The sequence below is a fragment of the Sycon ciliatum genome, chromosome 13 (assembly GCF_964019385.1).
Source record: "Sycon ciliatum chromosome 13, ocSycCili1.1, whole genome shotgun sequence".
Lineage (NCBI taxonomy): Eukaryota > Metazoa > Porifera > Calcarea > Leucosolenida > Sycettidae > Sycon > Sycon ciliatum.
Window position 1 is genome coordinate 20,423,760 of NC_088655.1, and position 24,210 is coordinate 20,447,969.

The following is a 24,210-nucleotide window of genomic DNA, read 5'->3' on the forward strand; positions in this document are numbered from 1 at the left end:
AAAAATTCCTTCCACTTCAAAGCAGGACTTGAACCTGGTACCCGGGCCTCTGTTTCTAACTCATGGTCTTAGACCATCCCACTATGCCTGCCTGCTAGTTATGAGAATGAAGGGGCGAACTACTGGATGTGCACAACACAGGGCGTCAAATTGACTCAAGAAATCACCGATCATAGCAATTACTGCAAGTACAAATCAGTGAAAGCTACAATATGGGGTGCAGAGGCATCAATAAAATCCATGGAATGAGCATTGCAGAACGTATTCACAGCAAGAAGTTTGACAGTTGATATACATGGATGTACATGTACATCAGAACAAGTCAGTGTGAATACCGAACTTGCCAAACCATACCACTTTGTTAAATACTGCTGCAGGCAAGTAGAAAATGTGCTTGAAGTACAACACACTATAAACCATAAACATCAAGCAGGAAGTAGTAAAATACCGGTATTTTATTTCTCTTTGGTATCAAGTTCTTGCCTCCATACCGATTGCGGGGAAAAAATGATGGCTGTCCCTAATGGAAGTCACGAAGGCCGCTAACACACGGAATAGTCTAATCAAACGACTTGAAACGAACAATTGATAAAAAATAAGGAGAAACGTGTTGAAAATACATCCACTGACGATAGTATGTCAGTTGATTCTAATAATTATAATGCTAGCAAAGCACTACTGTGACGACATTGTACAATTTTCTATTCAAACATTGTAACTTCTAGTAAGGATCTGCATGGAGTGCAAGACGATCTCTTTAAGATACTTGGAAGAGAAGAGGAAATGGAAGCTAGCATGTCTAGAAATGTATGGTATCATGCACTGGCATTGTGGGCAGGGACAGCAAGACAACACCGCAGTCCAACCTGCCCATTGCTCAAATACATACAAAGTCATATATATGTGACGATTAAAGCTCTGGATCCGTCAGAGAAAGATAGCTGCCATGTTGCCACAACTGGCAGGAAATGACCCGCAGTGTGTGCATAGCCACTTTACAATTAGTAAAGGTCTCATGATGACTATGGGGTGGCCTTCTCCAATAGCGCTACAACCTTATGATGTTTCCAGTATCTCGCTCTGTCCAATGGTGTCCTGCCATGCTAAACACAAGACAGTTGCAATATACACATAACACACCTATCAGTACATACATCATGTCATACAGGTACTTGTGCAGTTGTGCTCAGTGAAATCCCACCCAAAGTGCATATTTGGTGCCATGAACTCGCACAGCCCTAGACGCCCAGGATGTGATACAAATGCAACTGGACATACACATATGCAAATGCAGTGATATAATTAGAACTGGTCCAGGGTGTCTGCTTTGCACTTTAGGCCGGATTTTGATACTCACAACTGAACTTGGTCACTGCCTTAATCTGATCGCTCCCGGGTGATTCAGCAGCAGTTTTGGAGTTTGTGCTTTTGCCACTTTCAAAATGGATTTTTTGCCTTTTATCCTGCATGTGTAATTTAATATCGTACTCGTAATGCAGGTTCAGTGAAACCCGGCCTATTCGCGCGGCTGCACATTCGTAGTACATACCTCATACGGTGTTACTCTCCGTGCCACGATATCTCCCACAAACCCTCGCCTCCCATCCCTCCCTGTGCTCATTCGTCAACTGCGAAATCCTACCAGCGCCCGGGTTATACCTTCGAAGATGGTGGGCCCCAATGGTCGAACAAGCACCTCTCCGGCATCCATTGGTAACTTATTGAACCGCCACTTCGTTAGTGCTGGCTTACAGGTTGACCCCGATGCTCCTATTCCCACTATTTCCTCTCTACCTCCACCAGCAACTACATTGCACTCCCTGATCATCACCTCATCGACCGTTCACAAGTATATTGCAAGACTGCCTCTGAACAAATCCCCCGGAGCTGATAGGATCACCAATGAGATCCTCAGGAAACTGAGCTACTCAATTGCCCGCCCACTCTCCATTCTTTTTAACCTTTCCCTCTCCTCCGGCACATTCCCGTCACGATGGAAGTCAGCCACTGTCATTCCAGTGTACAAAAATAAAGGCGACAAGAACAACCCGTCTAATTACCGACCAATCTCCCTCCTGTCCTGCGTCTCCAAACTGCTAGAGAGAATAGTGTACGACCGCTTGTACGACCATATCTCCCCTCTTCTTCACCCCGCACAATCTGGCTTCCGTCGTAAGGACAACACATCCCTGCAATTATCCCGCATAATCCAAGACCTCTGCTCCCTAAAAGACCAGCGGCAGGTCTCCTGCATCTGTTTCTTCGACCTCTTCAAGGCCTTCGACACCGTGTGGCACAAGGGCCTGATCGCCAAACTTCGTGCCCATGGTGTCTCCGGCTCCCTACTCCCCTGGATAACTAGCTACCTCTTGGACCGAAATCAGTGCGTCACACCCAGGGCTCCATTTTAGGTCCCCTGCTCTTCCTCACATACGTTAATGACCTACCCTATTCAATTCCCAATATTTCTTTGTTTGCAGATGATACCACTGTCCTTGCTTCCTCCCCATCTCACGCCACCCTGTACCCCAAAGTTCAGACCTGTATCAACGACATTGTTCACTGGATGAGCACTTGGTACCTTAAGCCAAATGTGACCAAAACCGAGCTCCTCCTGTTTCCCCCTCCCACAGATCCAGTGCCCATCTTCCACTTTCCCGATGATCCCGGTCACCCTATCTCTGTAGCGCCCCACCATAAACACCTTGGCATTGTCATAGATTCCGCCCTCTCCTGGTCTCACCATGCTGATCATGTGTCGTCCAAAGTATGCCGATCTGTCGGCATAATGTCAAGTCACTTGTCCCGTTTGCCCAAAAATTGCCGGATTAATTTTTATAAATCATACATTCTTCCCCTCTTCACGTACGGCTTCCCTGCCTGGTCCACCATTAACAAAACCCACATAGGTAAATTAGAAGTTCTCCATCGCCGTATACTGCGGATCATATTCCGTACTGATCGTTATACCTCAAATCTAGACTTGTATGCTGCTGCATCCACTACCACTCTGCAACATTACCTTGATGCTTCCAAGTGCACCCTGGCGCATTCAATTTTCCTTGACCAGCACCCTGCTCATTTACAGTCCCTTAATTGGTTCAATTCAGGTGGCACCACCCGAAGCTGCGTTCGTCTCCCCCTAGCTAGGTCTACCCTATTCGTAAATTCCCCTTTCTTTTCCTCCTACTCCACGTGGCTCCAACTGCCTCCCAGTGTTAGACAAGCTCCAGATATGCCCAAATTCCGTACCCTCGTCAGACAGCACTTCAGTATCTCCCAGTAAACAAAGTCACAGTCACCACTTCCGCTGCATAGCTCGCTGAGCATCCCATTGCTTTGTAAGTTGCTAATCCCTTCCCACTTTGTGTACGTGCTCTTAATTTTCTTTTTTTCTCTTCTTCCGTGGTTGGTCTCACCCTCTCCTCAATTCAATTGGCTGTCTTGACATGCCACGAGGTGCAGAAATAAATAAATAAATAAATAAATAAATAAATAATTGAAACAAGAAATAAAAGGAGGAGGAAGGCATGCAGAAGTCTTAGCTTCCGTGCTTCTGTTCTTTGCTCGTGAAACCAGTTTGTGCAGCTAGTGCACCTAAACCCGACGTGAGGGTTCATGTATGGAAATGCTGTATTCACATCTGGAATGATCGAGGTCCTGTATGCACCGCCTACTACTAACGAGGATGGTGCCTGCGCTGCACTAGCCTGTGGCAATGTAAGATACAATATACATGTAGCTCGAAATACTTTTCCTTTTCCAGCTCATGTGCCTGAAGTCCACCTGTATAGGAATCCCGAAGTTGTTCCTAGTTTTTCTACTTCGACATGCTTGCCCCACATACGTGTAATGGATTGAACATAATTATTGTTCCCTCTGGACCTGCTCAGGTGAAAGATTCCGGCATGATGGCGTTCCTCGAAAATGTACCAAGCAATGAGAGCGTGACTGATTTTTTAGAAAAATAGACACAACACCCTGGGGCAAAGACCTGCACACATTGATTGGGTGAGGAGGCCGTAAATGAAAATTTTCCAGTGATGACAGGATTCCACTCGGCTAAAGGTCAGGGAGCACATGATTGTTTGTATGTTAATTGTACAGTGCAAGCACAGAACAGGATCATCCTGGTTCACGACACTCAATGTCACTGTGCTTTACCTCATTCTTGATTTTACAGTCGGCGCCTGCAGCGAGCAGCGCTTGACACACCTCGAGGTTATCTCTCCTGACGGCATCGTGCAACGGAGTGTCGCCATGCTGGATGCACACGCAAGAAACAACCGTACAGGAAAAAATTCTCAATGAGTTTGATTGTAGATCACAATCACAACTGTAGATCAAAGCAAAACAATTCAGAGTGGAATTCAACAGTTGGTGGATATGGTACTACTTGTCTGGTATTTACATTGCATGATTGCCATTAGTGTACAGACATACATGTACACTTATACCTCGGTTATCCAGACCCCAAAGTTACGGGCATTTTAGGCTACCGGGCACACTTTGGGCGAGTTTCAGTAGAAATGTTACTACTCTTTTGGCAATTTTTGTGGAAATAGTGACAACATATGCCATATCTATGGCCATTCCCCATCCAAATGTATGTGATTCGGTGTAACGGACATTTCGAAGTTATTGACATATTGACAGTGCCTAGTCCTAGACTGCCCGGATAAACAAGTTATGAGTGTATTTCATATTGGCGGATCATTGTGTCGTTGTACAATTTGGATGAACACCCAGGATGTGGTAAAGTGTGGCTAGACGTACACATATGCAAGCGCAGTGATGTGATCGGAACTGGTCCATGGTACCAGTTTTGCACTTTATGCCGCATTTCAGTGAAGATAATTGTACTTGGTCATTGCCTTAATCTGATAACTCCCGGATGATTTAGCAGCAATTTTGGAGCTTGCGTTTTATGGCTTTCAAAAGGAATATTTTATAACATTGGGAGAACTTCAAATTTCAAAGGATCAGTCGAGGAAGTGAACTGCCTGAAAAGCTTAGAAGTGCCAGACACACCAGGACTCAAACCCGAGAACTTGATTGTTGTGGGCAATGCTCTAACCATCCCAGCTATTGGACCAGGCCGAAAACAGAAGGCGCTGACAAGTTTTTTCCCTCCAAAGGCAGCTCACAACACGTGTCACACATACTGATGACTCTTGGGTCTTTTTCCCTCGTCAGGGGACCAACCAAGGTTAGTTCTAGAATGTGCTACCAGAAGTGAAAGAAAGTTAACCCTTTCAGCGCCAAGGACGGGATAACTCGTCCTACAGACCCCCACACGATTGGCCAAGGACAAGCTATCTCGTCCTCGTAGTGCGCACTACTATATCTCACCGGCCATGCACTACGATCTGGCTTGGCTGATTGTGTCTCTTCGAGGGAAAACTAGGGGTTTTCCCCTACTGAATAAGATCTGACTCGCCGTGTTTGAGTAAGTATGGGCTCGGGAGCATACATTCAGAGCGCGCACGCGAAAAACATATTTCAATTCAGAAATAATTAGATTGACGGAACATACTTTAGGTCTCTCTAGCTGTCACTCAGGCACGGCGAGTCGCCGCATGTCGGCTGAAGAGGTGCTCCCGTCCATCATGGACTCGGACAGTGATGACTGGAGCTGCGATAGTGAAGGCGGTGACTTGGATGCGGACATAGCTGTCCGCGATCATGAAAAATTTCGCAGCCAAGTCCGCCGTGGTCAATGTCGTACCTACTGCCGTGGTTGCCTTGGACGGCCCTGAGGATATTGCAGTTCAGGGCACGCTGATCATAGTTAACGCATGAATGTGTGTCCAGGAACGATGACTCGGGCAGCAAAAGTGAGCTTCCCCAGGAGGGACTCGAGTTGACGCTGGCCGATGCTGCGCTCGCTGGCCGATGCTGCGCTCGCTGATAATAGCCATCAGTGGCGCATGGGTCTCGGACAGCTTGTCCTCTGGTAGCCGAGCTTCGTGGCGCTCGCAGTCTAGGACAATACCAAGGAAGGTCAATGATGGTGATGGCCCTTCGAGCTGGGATGGAGCAAAGAGGAATGCCGAGATACGTGAATGCCCGGAGGGGGATGGTGAGTTGATGGTTGGCTGCAGCCAAACCAGTGGAGATATCAAGAAAGTCATCGAGGTAATGAAGCCGGTGATCTATCGCAAACTCGTGCTGCACGATCCAGTTGACTGCTGTGGCTACTGAGTCAAAGACGGCTGGGCTGGAGCGTAGGCCGAAAGGCAGAAAGCGCTCGTAGTAGTAGGAGCCTTCCCAGCGAAGTCCTGACGGCGGACTGGGATCTGCCGAAATGCACTGCGTACATCGAGCTTGGACAAATACACAGGCCGTGGGCATGATATTATGATGATGTAGATCGCGTTGTCAATGCTCGCGTAGTGCAGAGAGAGCGGCTCGGCAGGAATGCTGTCGTTCGCGCCGGTGCCTTCCGGACTAGACAGATGGTGGATCATTCGCAGCTTGCCGTTCTTTTTGGGGATGACACCAATACCAGAGCGGCGCATGAACTGAAATGGAGGTGACAGAAATGGGCCTGTGGTCTCGCTGCAAGCGCAGGAAGCAGCTAATTGCTCGGATATAAATGCCGAGTGAGTGAAAGCCGAGGGCAGATTATTAGAGAAAACCGAAATGTCGTGTTGGCCGGCAGATCCAAGAGTAAAGCCACGGCGCAGGCCATGGAGAACATACGCAACACATGATTGATCTGAGAGGTTACGTAACAGGCGGGCAAAGTGGTCAGCTAGCAGTGTGGTGTCTGCAGAGTGTATAGGAAAGAAGCTACGTACCGAGTCAAGCGATTCAGTAGCCATTCTGCTAGGAGCGGCGGGGTGGCCGATTGGCTCCACGCTGCTGCTGGTTGCACATGATGCATGGGTGGTCCTTGCCACACTGGCTGCAGGTGTGGAAAAAGCGGCACGACGACGAAGAATAGCGACCTCCATTGAAGTTGCGGCAGATTTCTTGGCCGTCGCTGGTATGGTTGCGACCACTGGAGGTAAATGCTGCTGGCTTGGGGACGAAACGGACACAAACCGCCCCTGGATGGACCGTCTTACATTGAGCGCATTTTGGGTGTGCATGCCCTGTGACAGCTATCTGCCATAGGTTCACGCCAATGGTGTCCAACCTCTTCGTGCCTGGTTACTGGGCCACGAGCATCCGCAGCTGGCGGTCGTACTCTAGCCACGCGCTTGGGAAGAACTGGCGGTTAGCAGTCAGGATCAACTGCTGGTATGCAATCAGTTCAGAAGTTCAGCAGTGCGGTGTAGGGCAGCAGGCGTGATAACAGACATGTATGTGGTCCATGCCTCGAGCCGGGTAGCTACATGTATAATTATCGTGAACCTTGCGACGCACCTGCTTCGCGTCATCCGAGTCAGCGATATTTAGCTGGCTATCGTTATTCGGGCTGTGCACCAGCCGGAATGTTGGGCCGGAAGTGTGCAAGAATTTCAGGCAACAAACTTGAAAAATTTACGAACTCCCCTCGCAAGATACGTTCTTGCACAGCCTTGGGCACAGCTGGTGCAGGTGGCTGATCGGGTGGGTTACAGGAGCTTGGCCCGGCGTAGTGGCGGCAGCAGCCGCATTGCCTTGGCCTTGGGTGAGCGGCACAATGGTCTCCGATAATAATATAATGGCGGCCGACAAAGCCGACTACACCTCGTCCCGTATGAGAGCGCAGAGATCCGTTGAGCCCGCGTCACCTGAGCTGGCAGAGGAGGCATTGGTGCCAGTCGGGCTTCTGGGCTCGCGAGCCGTGTCCGCACTGTCATGTTGCTGGTTCTCCTGGCCGGAGCAGACCTCACTACCAAGGGCTAGTTGTGCCAGCAAACGGTCCTGTAAAATACTTTTACTAAGTTTCCGTTCGGATTCAAGCCGCGCTGAGAACGCTCGCCGCGGGGGGCTTGGCAAGGCATTGCCTTGACAGTGTCGACAGTTAGGTCAGACATACTGAAGTAATACAGTGTCGAGGTGACACTCGGGCTGGCAGCAAAGCTACGAAAGGAAAAGAAACTCTGCTGAAGCACGGTCCGTTGTCTGGAAGAGCACAACAGGGCAAGCAAGATTTGTTTTTCTTTTCCGCAAAATGGGCTGGTGCCATTTGTAATTACGCAACAAAACAAAGCGCATGACGTCAGTCTTGAATGCAGTACAAAGCAATGCAGTGCAGTGTGTGCGCTAGTTCAGATTGTAACTAACAAGTACTAGCACAGCTAGTACACCACAACAATAATCAGCATGCAATTTCGAGCATTTTGACATACATATCAGTACATGGGACTGCATTTTGGATAATTAGAAGTTCCGGATAATTCGAATTTAGTGCCTGGCAATTTGAGGTTCGAATTAGACGGAGTCTACCTGTACTTCGACATACTAGCAGCTAATACGTGTAATGGATGGAACATAATATTGTACCGCCTGCACCTGCTCAGGTGAAAGATTCTGGCATGATGGCGTCTCTCAAGAATATGCCAATCTTGCACATCTTGTACGCAACGGGAGTGAGGCCAAATAAAAAAAATACACACAACACCCTTGGGCAAAGATCTGCTCACATTGCAGTGTTGAGGAGGCAGTAGATTGAAAATTGCTCCTCCATGCAAGGATTCCAATTTTGTGAGGGTCTGTGGAACACAGGAGTTGTTTTTTCTCGAAAGTACATTGTTAGCACAGACCTTAATCATCATGGTTCATGACACCCTGTTATAGTGTCCTTAACCGAATTCTTGATGTCACAGTCCGGCCCTGCAGCGAGCAGCGCTGGCACACATCGATTATTTCTGCCCAAGCAGCATGGTGCAACGGAGTGTTGCCATGCTGGAAGCAGTTAATTTTACAGAGTAAAGCAGAACAGGATCAGCATGGTTCATGGCACTCTAAATCCGGTTCTTTACCGTGTTCTTGATGGTACAGTCCGCCCCTGCAGCGAGCAACGCTTGACACATCTCGATTCTACCTCTCGTGGCGGCATCATGCAACGGAGTGTTGCCACGCTGGAAGCACATGCAAGAAACAACAGTACAGGAAAAAAAGTTCTTGGGAAGTCTGAGTATAGATCACAATCACAATTGTAAATCAAAGCAAAACAATGCAGAGTGGAATTCAACAATTGGTTGATATGGTACTACTTGTCTGGTACTGCCGTGGACATGGAAACCCGGTGGCACGTCTAGCGACCCCTGGGCGCTGTCCATGCAGCCTTGATTCGGCACGCCTAGTCTACGGTGCTCACGTGCAGTGCGCTGGTCATATCAGACAACATGTGCACTGCATGCAACGTTTTGTACTCACTGAGAGCGCCGGTCCCGGTCATTCGACTGGATTTCCATGTCCAAGACAGTATTTTCTTTTGGGTTTGCGTCCTGGTGGGTCTGGCATTTTTTGGTCGCTGTGTGCAGGTCCAATATGGCATTTGGTAAACTAAAAGACAGTCACTGGTCACGCAAGGCAGGTACAGTTTCCTTGTAGAACTGTCCATGCATGGAAAAATGCTGGTTAAAAGCAGATGGTGGCTAAAAGCAGAGGTCGCCTACACCAGGTTTTACTGTAGAGTGAAATCTGGCCAAGTTCATACGTCCACAGATTTGTAGTACATGTCTAGTATGGTATTACTTATGATTTCCAGAAAAGTCACGTCAACTGAATCAGCCGTGGGCCAAAACCGAGCAGAGTTGCCCATGCACCCTGTCAACATGTCGGAGACTTATAACGTCTCTAATAATGTTGATAAAGAGCAGCGCAAGGAACAAAAATGAGAAACGTAACTTGCAGAAGTCCTAACTTCCCTGGTTTTGTGCTTTGCTCTCGAAACATGTTTGTGCAACTTTTTGCTTTTCGGTTTCCAGATCATGCACCCGAAGTTCTCCTTTCTACTCCTCCCAAAGTCATTCCAAGTTCTTGTACAGGTAGACTCCCTCTAATTCGAATACGGTATAATTCCAGCATTCCGTGTAATTCGAACTTTTTCGTCGTACCGATCTTCTGCAAGTCACTTCAAGTTAAATTCGAATGCATAATTCGAAGTACGAAAAGTGCACCCGCTGGATAATTCAAACTCTGTCTTCGTACAGAAGAACAGTTTACAGTACAGTGACTATGTCCTTCGAGCGCTTATTTCGAAGTGAGATGGAGTTGCTCTACTCGTAATCCGAAGTTCATTTGTTCTCCTTCTCTAGCCAAGAGTAACTCAGAAATTGATCCCTGGTCCGCTTCAGGACGACAATAGCGTTTAAGAAACCCACCTTCTCTCGAAATTTGATCCAAGCCTGTGCAAAGCAAAGTGCAAAGATTTGATTGAAGACGACTTCTTCCAGGTGATTGGCTCCCATCGCGGATCTCAATGGCTTGTCATGCCGCGCCAGCTCATGTGCAAAGAAGTTTAGGACTGAACAACAACTGGAAGTCGTAAAAATTGTCTATGCCTATGCTCCACTTCCGTTCTTCAGAACGACGTGCTGCTCTCCGACGGGCTTTCATGACGCAGAGAAGGCAGCGCTGTTCTTTTGCGTTGAAATCGTTTCAGGACAACTGCAGCGATTGAAAACTGCTTCACTAGAACTTAGTAGAAGATGAAAATAATGTCCGATGACTTCATGTCGATCCAGTGTATTGGTGACATGAACTGATTTCGTTGTTCATGACCACCTATGGCACTTGTGCCAGTGGTAGTGAGACTTATCCACTCACCCCCACTGTTAGGTGCTGCATCGGCCGCTAGGGTTTACCGGGTTTTAGCGGGAGTTGTGAGTTCCCTTCTGGAACGGACACGACAATTTCCTTAAATTTTATCTTTTTTTATGTATCGTTGTTGCAAATGAATTATGCAAAAATAATCAGCACGCAATTTCGAGCATTTTGACATACATATCAGTACGTGGGACTGCATTTTGGATAATTAGAAGTTCCGGATAATTCGAATTTAGTGCCTGGCAATTTGAGGTTAGAATTAGACGGAGTCTACCTGTACTTCGACATACTAGCAGCTAATACATGTAATGGATTTTTTTTACTATGTTCACATAACCAGCTCGAAAAGAATAAGGAAAGACAATGGTACGGAGACTAGGACAAACTGACAAGTAATGAGCAGGCGCTGTGCCTAGACGCAGCAGTGATGGCGGGGCATTGATGACTCTGCCGACCTTAGGTCTCGGCGTCACGGCCACAAACACGCACCAAAACAAGGAAAAAAAGAAGATAAAGCTGTACAGGTCAGAAAGATGCGAAAAACCCAAGGCTTAACACGAGTGAGTGTGGGGAGAAACTATCATACCATCATACAATTCATAAGGAATCGACCGCCCAGAGCCAGTTTGTGCTGCGAAGATGGCGATAAACGTTCGTTTTGAATGATTGCATTCTCTTGCTGTGGGGAGGCTGGGACAGGAGAGCGGCAGGGAGGGAGTTCCAATCGCTGATGCTGCAGTGTGGGAATGAGAGCTTCAGCGCCAGCGGGGCAGATGCAGGCAGCTGGTGTTGGAGCTGGTGGTCATGGCCACTGACACTACCGTGCTCGCTGCGGGTTCTGGGGTTGGCAGAGGTGATATGGCGCGGTGGCAACACAGAGAGCAGCTGCGGTGGACCAGGCAAGTAGTGCAGCTTGTACAGGCAGGCAAGCGAGGCAACAGTACGGCGGATGGCCAAGCTGGGTAGGTGTGCCCCAGGGCCGATAGCATGGAGTGCGCGGCGCTGAACATTGTTCAGACGCTGGAGGTGACTCTGCGCAGCTCCTATCCATACAAGAGGCGCATACTCCATGACTGGTCGTACGAACGCCTTATACACTGTCGTCCGGCCGGCGGGGGTGAGGATGTGGGCGGCTCTCTTTAGGACCCCAAGCCGTTGGCGTGCACGGGTGGCTGAGGAGCATAGGTGATCGCCAAAGGTCAACTTGGCGTCCACCTTCACACCAAGGAGGGTGATGCTGGTTGTCTTGGGCACCAGTGTGCCACCAAACAGGAGTGGGGGGGGGGGGGGGGGATCTAAGCCGGCGCGTCTGAGGGTGGCTGTCATGGCCTGGGATTTAGTTCGTTCAAAAGTCACTTTCCACGTACGGCCCCACTCGTACAGTCGGTCAACGGACACTTGCAGTGACTGCGCTGCGACTTCCGGGGTCTGCTGGGAGGTGACTAAGCTGTACAAGGTTGTGTCATCAGCATAGGCCTCCAAGCTAGCGCCGTCAGCGAGAACGTCTGGCGCGTCGTTGATGTACGCCAAGAAAAGCGTTGGACCAAGAATGCTTCCCTGAGGGACTCCAGCGGAGGTCGTATACGTAGCTGACGTACGCCCTCCAACAAGGCACTGTAAGGAACGGGTGTCCAGGAACGAGGCAAGCCATCTCTGGAGCGGACCATCGATGCCTAGGCTGCGCACCTTGAGGAGGAGGCCGACATGTGAGACACGGTCAAACGCTCCTGCGATGTCCACAGCAAGGATACGAGCCGCCCCTCCACAGCCCACAGCGCTTGCCCAGGCAGTTTGGAGAGCTTGCAAAGCGTCTGATGTGCCGAGGCCTCTGCGAAATCCAAACTGGTGCGACGTGAGCAGATGGTGGGATGGAACAAAATATTGTACCGCCTCCACCTGCTCAGGTGAAAGATTTTGGCGTGATGGCGATTCCCAAGAATATGCCAATCTTGCACATCTTGTACGCAACGGGAGTGAGGCCAATTAGAAAAAAATTGACACAACACCCTGGGGAAAAGATCTGCCCACATTGCAGTGTTGAGGAGGCAGTAGATTGAAAATTGCTCCTTCATGCAAGGTTTCCAATTTGGTGAGGGTCTGTGGAACACATGAGTTGTTTTTTCTCGATAGTACATTGTAAGCACAGACCATAATCATCATGGTTCATGACACCCTATTATACTGCCCTTGACCGCATTCTTGATGTCACAGTTCGCCCCTGCAGCGAGCAGCGCTGGCACACATCAATTGTTCTGCCCAGGCAGCATGGTGCAACGGAGTGTTGCCATGCTGGAAGCAGTTAATTTTACACAGTAAAGCAGAACAGGATCAGCAGGGTTCATGACACTCTAAATCCGGTTCTTTACCGTATTCTTGATGTTAAAGTCCGCCCCTGCAGCGAGCAGCGCTTGACACACCTCGATTCTACCACTAATGGCGGCATGTTGCAACGGAGTGTTGCCATCCTGGAAGCACATGCAAGAAACAACAGTACAGGAAAAAAGTTCTTGATCAGTCTGAGTGTAGATCACAGTCACAATTGTAAATCAAAGCAAAACAATGCAGAGTGGAATTCAACAGTTTGTTCATATGGTACTACTTGTCTGGTACTGCCGTGGACAAGGAAATCCGGTCGCACGTCTAGCGACCCCTGGGCGCTGCCCATGCAGCCTAGATTCGGTATGCGTAGTCTACGGTACACACATGCAGTGCGCTGGTCATATTGGATCAACATGTGCACTGCATGCAACGTTCTGTACACACTGAGGGCGCCGGTCCCGGTCATTCTCCTGGATTTCCATGTCCGAGACAGTATTTTCATTGCATGATTGCCATTAGTGTGCAGACATACATGTATGTCATTTTGTCTTATCAGTGTGTCGCTTTACAAATTGGATCAATGCCCAGGATATGGAACGAATGCGATCAGACATACACATATGCAAGTGCGGAGATGTAATTGGAACTGGTCCAGGGTGTCAGTTTTGCACTTTGGTACCGATTTTCAGTGATCACAACTGTACTTGGTGACAGCCTTAATCTGATCCCTCCAGGATGATTCAGGAGAAATTTTGGGATTTGTGTTTTGCCACTTTCAAAAACCAAATTGTAACTCTTCATCCCGGGTCTGTAATTTTTATCGCTTTCGTAATCCAGGTTCAGTGAAACCCAGCCAAATTCACACGGCCGCGGATTCATAGTATATTCCTGGTACGGTACTACTTATGATCTTCAGAAAAGTTGATGCGGGCCAAAGGAAGCGGATTTCCTCACACAGTCTCGGAATTTAAGGGCATTCACAATGTCTGGGACGTGTTGACGTAGATTGGCTCAAGAAACGACGGGAGTAACACGGTGCACAGACATTTTAGCTACCCATGCCTCTGTGCTTTGCTCGCGCAGCTAGTGCACCCAAACCCAATGTGTGGGTTCATGCAATCCTGTAGGCAGGGCTGCAATGCACGAGGTCGTGTGTGCACAAGCTGCTATCCAAGAGGACAGGGCCTGTGCTGTTCTAGCCCGCAGGACTGCATGATAGCTCGGAAGGCTTTTCCGCTTCCAGCTCATGTGCGGGAAGTTCTCCTGTCTACTTCTTCTGAAGTTCCTGTCAGTTCTTGTACTTTGACATGCTAGCAGCTCATACGTGTAATGGATGGAACATAAATATTGTTCCGTCTGCACCTGCTCATGTGAAAGTTTCTGGCGAGATGGCGTCTCTGATGAAAAAACCCGATCTTGTATGCGATGGCAATGTGGCCCACATTAAAGTGGTGAGGAGGGCGTACATGAAAAAAATCCGGTAATGACAGGATTCCACTCGGGTAAAGAACAGGGAACACATGATTGTTTGTACGTTTATTTTACAGTGCAAACACAGAACAGGATTATCCTGGTTGATAACACTCAATGTAACTGTGCTTTACCTCATTCTTGATGTTACAGTCGGCCCCTCCAGCGATCAGCGCTTGACACACCTCGAGGTTACCTCTCCTGGCGGCATCGTGCAACAGAGTGTCGCCAAGCTAGATGCACACGCAACAAGCAACAGTACAGGAAAAAGTTCTCAATGAGTTTGATTGTAGAACACAGTCACAAAATTTAATGTAGATCAAAGCAAAACAATTCAGAGTTGAATTCAACAGTTGGTGGATATGGTACTACTTGTCTGGTATTTACATTGCATGATTGCCAATAGTGTACAGACATACATGTACACTTATACCTTGGTTATCCAGACCCCAAAGTTACGGGCATTTCAGGCTACCGGGCAAACTTGGGGCGAGTTTCAGTGTAAATGTTACTACTCTTTTGGCAATTTTTGTGGAAATAGTGGCGACATATGCCATATTATATATGGCCATTCCCCGTCAAAATGTATGTGATTCGGAGTTACGGACATTTAGAAGTTACGGGCAGTGCCCGGATAAAAAGTTATGAGTGCATTTCATATTTTCGGATCATTGTATCGTTGAACAAATTGGATTAACGCCCATGATGTGGTAAGAATGCGGCTAGATGTACACATAATATTATGCAAGTACAGTGATATGATCAGATCTGGTCTATGGTACCAGTTTTGCGCTTTAAGTCACATTTCAGTGAAGAGAATTGTACGTCGCTGCCTTAATCTGATGCCTCCCGGGTGATTCAGTGGCAATTTTGGGGTTTGTGCTTTTGCCACTTTCAAAATGGATCTTTTTTGCCCTTCATCCTCCATGTGTAACTTTATATCGTTCTCGTAATGCAGGTTCAGTGAAACCCAGCCTATTCACGCGGATGCACATTCGTAGTACATACCTCGTACTGTGTTAATGTCTAATGATCTGGAGAAAAGTTGCTATCAACTGAATCCACCGAGGGCCAAACCAAGCGGAGTTTAGCATGCACTCAGCAAATTTCCAGGGCAATCACAGAGTCTCCGGCATGTTGATGTAGAGTGACGCAAGAAACAAAAGGGGGAGGACGGCACGCAGAAGTCTTAGCTTCCGTGCAATCAATTCTTTGCTCGCGAAACCAGTTGGTGTAGCTAGTGCACCCAAACCCGATGTGAGGGGTCATGTATGGAAATCCTGTATTCACATCTGGAATGATCGAGGTTCTGTATGCACAGCCTACTATCCACGAGGATGGAGCCCGCACTGCTCTAGCCTCCAACAATGTAAGATACAATATACATGTAGCTCAAAATACTTTTCTGTTTCCAGCTCATGCGCCTGAAGTCCACCTGTATACTCCTCCTGAAGTCATTCCAAATTTTTTTACATTGACATACTAGCCCTCATACATGTAATGGATGGAACATAATATTGTTCCGCATGGACCTTGCTCAAGTGTAAGATTCTGGCGTGATCGCGACTCGGAATAACATACCAAGCAATGGGAGCGTGACTGATTTTGAGAACAATAGACAAAACACCCTGGGGCAAAGACCTGCACACATTAAAGTGGTGAGGAGGGCGTACATGAAAATAATCCGGTTATGACAGGATTCCACTCGGGTAAAGGACAGGGAACACATGATTGTTTGTACGTTTATTGTACAGTGCAAACACAGAACAGGATTATCCTGGTTGATAACACTCATTGTAACTGTGCTTTACCTCATTCTTGATGTTACAGTCGGCCCCTCCAGCGATCAGTGCTTGACACACCTCCAGGTTATCTCTCCTGACGGCATCGTGCAACGGAGTGTCGCCACGCTAGATGCACACGCAACAAGCAACAGTACAGGAAAAAGTTCTCAATCAGTTTGATTGTAGAACACAGTCACAAATGTAGATCAAAGCAAAACAATTCAGAGTTGAATTCAACAGTTGGTGGATATGGTACTACTTGTCTGGTATTTACATTGCATGATTGCCAATAGTGTACAGACATACATGTACACTTATACCTTGGTTATCCAGACCCCAAAGTTACGGGCATTTCAGGCTACCGGGCAAACTTGGGGCGAGTTTCAGTGTAAATGTTACTACTCTTTTGGCAATTTTTGTGGAAATAGTGGCGACATATGCCATATTATATATGGCCATTCCCCGTCAAAATGTATGTGATTCGGAGTTACGGACATTTAGAAGTTACGGGCAGTGCCCGGATAAAAAGTTATGAGTGCATTTCATATTTTCGGATCATTGTATCGTTGAACAAATTGGATTAACGCCCATGATGTGGTAAGAATGCGGCTAGATGTACACATAATATTATGCAAGTACAGTGATATGATCAGATCTGGTCTATGGTACCAGTTTTGCGCTTTAAGTCACATTTCAGTGAAGAGAATTGTACGTCGCTGCCTTAATCTGATGCCTCCCGGGTGATTCAGTGGCAATTTTGGGGTTTGTGCTTTTGCCACTTTCAAAATGGATCTTTTTTGCCCTTCATCCTCCATGTGTAACTTTATATCGTTCTCGTAATGCAGGTTCAGTGAAACCCAGCCTATTCACGCGGATGCACATTCGTAGTACATACCTCGTACTGTGTTAATGTCTAATGATCTGGAGAAAAGTTGCTATCAACTGAATCCACCGAGGGCCAAACCAAGCGGAGTTTAGCATGCACTCAGCAAATTTCCAGGGCAATCACAGAGTCTCCGGCATGTTGATGTAGAGTGACGCAAGAAACAAAAGGGGGAGGACGGCACGCAGAAGTCTTAGCTTCCGTGCAATCAATTCTTTGCTCGCGAAACCAGTTGGTGTAGCTAGTGCACCCAAACCCGATGTGAGGGGTCATGTATGGAAATCCTGTATTCACATCTGGAATGATCGAGGTTCTGTATGCACAGCCTACTATCCACGAGGATGGAGCCCGCACTGCTCTAGCCTCCAACAATGTAAGATACAATATACATGTAGCTCAAAATACTTTTCTGTTTCCAGCTCATGCGCCTGAAGTCCACCTGTATACTCCTCCTGAAGTCATTCCAAATTTTTTTACATTGACATACTAGCCCTCATACATGTAATGGATGGAACATAATATTGTTCCGCATGGACCTTGCTCAAGTGTAAGATTCTGGCGTGATCGCGACTCGGAATAACATACCAAGCAATGGGAGCGTGACTGATTTTGAGAACAATAGACAAAACACCCTGGGGCAAAGACCTGCACACATTAAAGTGGTGAGGAGGGCGTACATGAAAATAATCCGGTTATGACAGGATTCCACTCGGGTAAAGGACAGGGAACACATGATTGTTTGTACGTTTATTGTACAGTGCAAACACAGAACAGGATTATCCTGGTTGATAACACTCATTGTAACTGTGCTTTACCTCATTCTTGATGTTACAGTCGGCCCCTCCAGCGATCAGTGCTTGACACACCTCCAGGTTATCTCTCCTGACGGCATCGTGCAACGGAGTGTCGCCACGCTAGATGCACACGCAACAAGCAACAGTACAGGAAAAAGTTCTCAATCAGTTTGATTGTAGAACACAGTCACAAATGTAGATCAAAGCAAAACAATTCAGAGTTGAACTCAACAGTTGGTGGATATGGTACTACTTGTCTGGTATTTACATTGCATGATTGCCAATAGTGTACAGACATACATGTACACTTGTACCTCGGTTATCCAGACCCCAAAGTTACGGGCATTTCAGGCTACCGGACACCCTTTGGGTGAGTTTCAGTGGAAATGTTACTACTTATTTTGGCAAATTTTGTGGAAATAGTGACGACATATGCCATATCTATGGCCATCCCCGTCAAAATGTATGTGATTCGGAGTAATGGACATTTCGAAGTTACGGGCAGTGCCTGGATAAACAAGTTATGAGTGTATTTCATATTGTCAGATCATTGTGTCGTTGTACAAATTGGATCGACGCCCATGATGTGGTACGAATGCGGCTAGACATACTCATAATTATGCAAGTGCAGTGATGTGATCAGAACTGGTCCATGGTGGCAGTTTTGTGCTTTAGGTCACATTTCAGTGAAGAGAATTGTACGTCGCTGCCTTAATCTGATCCCTCCCGTGTGATTCATTGGCAAGTTTGGAGTTTGTGCTTTTGCCACTTTCAAAATGAATGTTTTTGCCTTTTATCCTGCATGTGTAATTTAATATCGTACTCGTAATGCAGGTTCAGTGAAACCCAGCCTATTCACGTGGATGCACATTCGTAGTACATACCTCATACTTTGTTACTGTCTTATGATCCCGAGAAAAGTTGCCATCAACTGAATCCTCCGAGGGCCAAACCAAGCGGAGTTTAGCATGCACTCTGCAAACTGAAGGGCACTCACGGCGTCTTTGCCATGTTGATATAGAGTGACGCAAGAAACAAAAGGAGGAGGAAGGCATGCAGAAGTCTTAGCTTCCGTGCTTCTGTTCTTTGCTTGCGAAACCAGTTGGTGTAGCTAGTGCACCTAAACCCGACGTGAGGGTTCATGTATACAAATCCTGTCTTCACATCTGGAATGCTCGAGGTCCTGTATGCATAGCCTACTGTCCACGAGGATGGAGCCTGTGCTGCACTAGCTTGTAGCAATGTAAGATATAATATGCATGTTGCTCGGAATACTTTTCTGTTTCCAGCTCATGCTCCTGGAGTTCACCTGTATACTCCTCCCGAAGTCGTGCCGAGTTTTTCTACTTCGACATACTAGCCCCTCATACTTGTAATAGATGGAACATAACATTGTTCCGCATGGACCAGGCTCAAGAGAAAGATTCTGGCATGATGGCGTCTCTCAAAAATATACAAAGCAATGGGAGCATGACTGATTTTGAGAACAATAGACACAACACCCTGGGGCAAAGACCTGCACACATTGATGGAGTGAGGAGGCAGTAGATGAGAATTTTCCGGTTATGACAGGATTCCACTCAGGTAAAGGTCAGGGAAAACATGAATGTTTGTACGTTATTTGTGCAGTGCAAACACAGAACAGGATCATCCTGGTTCACGGCACTCGATGTCACTGTGCTATACCTCATTCTTGATTTTACAGTCGGCGCCTGCAGTGAGCAGCGCTTGACACACCTCGAGTTTACCACTATTGGCGGCCTTGTGCAATGGAGTGTCGCCACGCTGGATGCACACGCAAGAAACAAGAGTTCAGGAAAAAGTTCTCAATGAGTTTGGTTGTAGATCACAATCACTATTGGTGTCGGGGTCCCAACGCATCCCAACACTCAACAGTATACTATCAGTTATAGTTACATTACCTTATATTACTGAAACGGAAAGCCATCTTTGTCTCCAACCAAAGCAACAACTCGCGGAGCAACCAAAGAACAACTACTTCCTCCGTATACAAAAACTTCGTGACTTTTTTTTGAAAGCTGCGCACAGCTCTGGAATTGTTCCGTTTGACTCGGAATAACACTTGTGGCATTGTCTAACCTGTTTACAAGCTATATACAAAGAAAAAAGCAACTCAGACGAATGAGATTGAGTTTTTTCAGAGTCTTTGTCGCTCATGTCATTGTCACCTGACGACGCAGACTCCGCATCGCCAACAGTCGCTGCTTGCGCTCGCATTTCGTTCAGATTCTTGTCACCTGCAGTGATAATCCGACGCTGGACTTTGGCTACGTCCTCTTCATCTCTAGAGCTGTGTACGAATCGGTGTCGACTATATTCAGTTGTTCCAACCTGCGACCTCCATTATGCCGTGAAACGAGTCGTACAAGCACATCCACACGCTTCGCATTTTCTCGCCAGGATAATCCTCCCAAGCATTCTACAATGGCTTCGAGGAGGTCCCTGCGATTCCCCTTGGCGACAAAGGAGACGTCTGACTGGAGAGAGGCGAAGAAAGCCAGGCCATCGACATTCTGATCCTGAGTCTGGGCTGGTTGCACGACGACTGAAATGTTTCATCTTGCCGTGCGAGCGAAACAAATCTATGTTCTCACGCCGCGTAGATCTATGGGGCCGCACACCGCAAGTACGAGCCTGGCCAGTTTCAGGGCAGCGAGTGCCGCGTGACTCCGTGTTCCAGCCACGAGCTACACTTCGTCACTGTGTCAGTTTCGAGCAAGTAAGTGTTAGTTTTTTTTATTTGACTCTTGAGTTTCTGTCGGCAACGTCCTCACACGCAGGGCGTCCGTGGAGAATCAGTTCGGGATCAACCAAACAAACCTCGACATGGACGTGGGTTGTCGATGACAGCCTTTGGCGCCGTTCGTTGAACAGGTTCTTGCTCAAAAACACTGTTAAAAAAAGTCACGAAGTTTTTGTATACGGAGGAAGTAAACTGAAAAGAAGAACCACATGGTTCAAAACAATACACAAACCCGGCCCGTATCGCGTATGCCAGCGACACGTGCATGAAAACAAGTACAGAATCCAGAAAGGTAGCTTGCATGAAAAGTGCGTAGCGTTCACACCTGTATGCTAACCCTCAATACAACTCGCGTACTATACAAGGGACTAGTACTGCGCAGTAGGCACGCATTCAAATAAGCTGTAGACATGCACTGCATAAATATCCAAGTCCTCGTACAAACTGCGCAGTGCTGCAAAGGTACAAATAAATAAATATCAAACAATTATCAATGTGCAGGTCAGCGACATCCTCCCCACCAAAACCTAGTGCAGGTTTTACAAGTCCAACCATTGCCTGTTGCTATACGCCGGGCGAGCGGAGAAGGTAGCGGATCATCCCACTTGCCTTGTTCCTTCCAGGCCTCTTGCAGGAGGATCTTGCCTGTCACTACTGCCGGTGACACCGAGTCGAGCGGATCAAATGTCGCTGCTATGCACTTCAATAGGGTGTGCCTCGTCCATGTCTTCCAGAGTGGCAGTAGACACTGCATCGCTACGTGAGAGGGAGAGTGTGCCGGCTGTCAAACACTAGGCGACGCCGGGGGCATTGCCTGTAGCTGCTGAGGTGCTGTGGCTGTTGTTGCTGCCACTGCTGCTGCCGCTGCTATTGTTGAAATCACTGCTACCATTCCTACTGTCATCATGAAGCAGGGTATGGTGTTTGTTGCCACACTTGCTGCAAGTACGGTTAAAATCCCAGAGCGCCACCCGACTTCCTCAACCCTATTCAGGGAGGCAGAGATTCAGCTGATTGGTTGCAAGCAAGACAAGACGCGGTCAAGATCTCACAAGATGCGCTAGTGGCAGCTCAAGCTCGTCAGGCCTTCTATGCAGATCGGACAAGGGTCGAGGGAAAGCTGAAGGTGGGAGATTTGGTAATGGTCTACCGGGATTTCCTCCTGACTCCTGAAGCTCGGGACCGACCATCCCATAAATTACGCCCCAAGTGGTTTGGCCCCTTTCCTATAACCCAGGTGGTCGGCCCGAATGCCTACAAGCTCAAGTTGCCTCATACCAGCCGCTGTCACCCGGTATTTAATGTGTCGGCACTCCGTGCCTACGAGAAGAACGCTATTCCTAATAGGAGACAGCCTACGCCTCCGCCTATCACGCACCTTGATGGTCATGCCCGCTATGTGGTGGAGAACATTTTCAGTCACCGCCGCCGGCAGAATCAGCTTCAGTACCTAGTCAAGTGGCAAGGCGCTGGTCATATTGGATAAACATGTGCACTGCATGCAACATTCTGTACACATTGAGAACGCCGGTCCCGGTCATTCCACTGGATTTCCATGTCCAAGACAGTACTTTCATTGGGTTTGCGTCCTGGTGGGTCTGGCATTTTTTGGTCGCTGTGTGCAGGTCCAATATGGCATTTGGCACACTAAAAGACAGTCACTAGTCACGCAAGGCAGGTACAGTTTCCTTGTAGAACTGTCCGTGGATGGAAAAATGCTGGTTAAAAGCAGATGGTGGCTAAAAGCAGAGGTCGCTTACACCAGGTTTTACTGTAGAGTGAAATCTGGCCAAGTTCATGCGTCCACAGATTTGTAGTACATGTCTAGTATGGTATTACTTATGATTTCCAGAAAAGTCACGTCAACTGAATCAGCCGTGGGCCAAAACCGAGCAGAGTTGCCCATGCACCCTGTCAACATGTCGGAGACTCATAACGTCTCTAATATGTTGATATAGAGCGGCGCAAGGAACAAAATGAGTAACACAACTTGCAGACGTCTTAACTTCCCTGCTTTTGTGCTTTACTCTCGAAACAAGTTTGTGCAACTTTTCGCTTTTCGGTTTCCGGATCATGCACACGAAGTTCTCCTTTCTACTCCTCTCGAAGTCATTCCAAGTTCTTGTACAGGTAGACTCCCTCTATTTCGAATACTGTATAATTCGAACATTCCGTGTAATTCGGACTTTTTCGTCGTACCAATCATCTGCAAGTCACTTCAAGTTAAATTCGAATGCATAATTCGAAGTACGAAAAGTGCACCCACTGGATAATTCGAACTCTGCCTTCGTACAGAAGAGCAAATTACAGTACAGTGACTACTTCCTCCGTATACAAAAACTTCGTGACTTTTTCACATGTTTTTGAGCAAGAAACTGCTCAACGAACCACGCCAAAGGCTGTCATCCACCACCCACATTCATGTTGAGGTAGGTTTGGTTGACCCCGAACAGATTCTCCACGGAAGCCATGCGTGTGAGGACATTGCCGACAGGAACTCACGAGTCAAATGAAGAAAAGCTAACACTTACTTGCTCGAAACTGACACGGTGACGAAGTGGAGCTCGCGGCTTGAACACGGAGTCACGCATTCGCTGCCCTGAAACTGGCCAGGCTCGTACTTGCGGTGCGCGGCCCCCATATGCAACGCGAGAACATAAATCGGTTCAGCTCGCACGGCAAGATGAAACATTTCAGTCATCGTGCAACCAGCGCTGACTCCGGATCGGAATGTCGACAACCTGGCTTTCTTCGCCTCTCTCCAGTCAGACATCTCCGTCGTCGTCTAGGGGAATCGCAGGAACCTCCTCGAAGCCATTGTAGAATGATGGGAGGATTATCCTGCTGAGAAAATGCGAAGCGTGTGGGTGGGCTTGAGCGACTCGTTTCGCGCCATAATAGAGGTCGCGGGTTGGAATGACTGAATATAGTCGACATCGATTCGTACACAGCTCTGGAGGTGAAGAGGACGTAGCCAAAGTCCTGCGTCGGATCATCACTGCAGCCGAATAGAATCTGAACGATTGGGAGCGGAAGCAGCGACTGTTGGCGATGCGGCGTCAGCGTCGTCAGGTGACAATGACAGGAGCGACAAGGACTCTGAATAAACTCAATCTCATTCGTCTGAGTTGCTTTTTTCTTTGTATATAGCTTGTAAACAGGTTAGACAATGCCACGAGTGTTATTCCAAGTCAAATGAAACAATTCCAGAGCTGTTCGCAGCCTTCAAAAAAAAGTAAAGTTTTTGTATACGGAGGAAGTATGTCCTTCGAGGTCTTATTTCGAAGTGAGATGGAGTTGCTCTACTCGTAATTCGAAGTTCATTTTTCTCTTCTCTAGCCAAGAGTAACTCAAAAATTGATCTCTGGTCCGCTCCAGGATCAACAATAGCGTTGAAGAAACCCACCTTCTCTCGAAATTTGGTCCAAGCCTGTGCAAGGCAAAGTGCAAAGATTTGATTGAAGACAACTTCTTCCAGGTGGTTGG

General features: G+C 47.6%; 2 protein-coding genes across 4 annotated transcripts in view; both read right to left on the reverse strand.

The window, feature by feature from the left end:
- LOC135829600 (uncharacterized) overlaps window positions 1-24,210 on the reverse strand; it is a 373,880-nt gene that overhangs the window by 43,685 nt on the left and 305,985 nt on the right. The window lies entirely within an intron of this gene.
- Window positions 145-23,315, reverse strand: LOC135829860 (26S proteasome non-ATPase regulatory subunit 10-like). Its single transcript, XM_065342244.1, has 9 exons — window positions 23,256-23,315; window positions 19,647-19,745; window positions 17,982-18,080; window positions 16,311-16,409; window positions 14,634-14,732; window positions 13,077-13,175; window positions 8,919-9,017; window positions 4,165-4,263; window positions 145-1,103 (listed from the first exon to the last, which is right to left on the reverse strand). Exons 1-9 carry the CDS (start codon window positions 23,313-23,315, stop codon window positions 1,023-1,025), a joined length of 834 nt encoding a protein of 277 aa, XP_065198316.1. The 3' UTR covers window positions 145-1,022.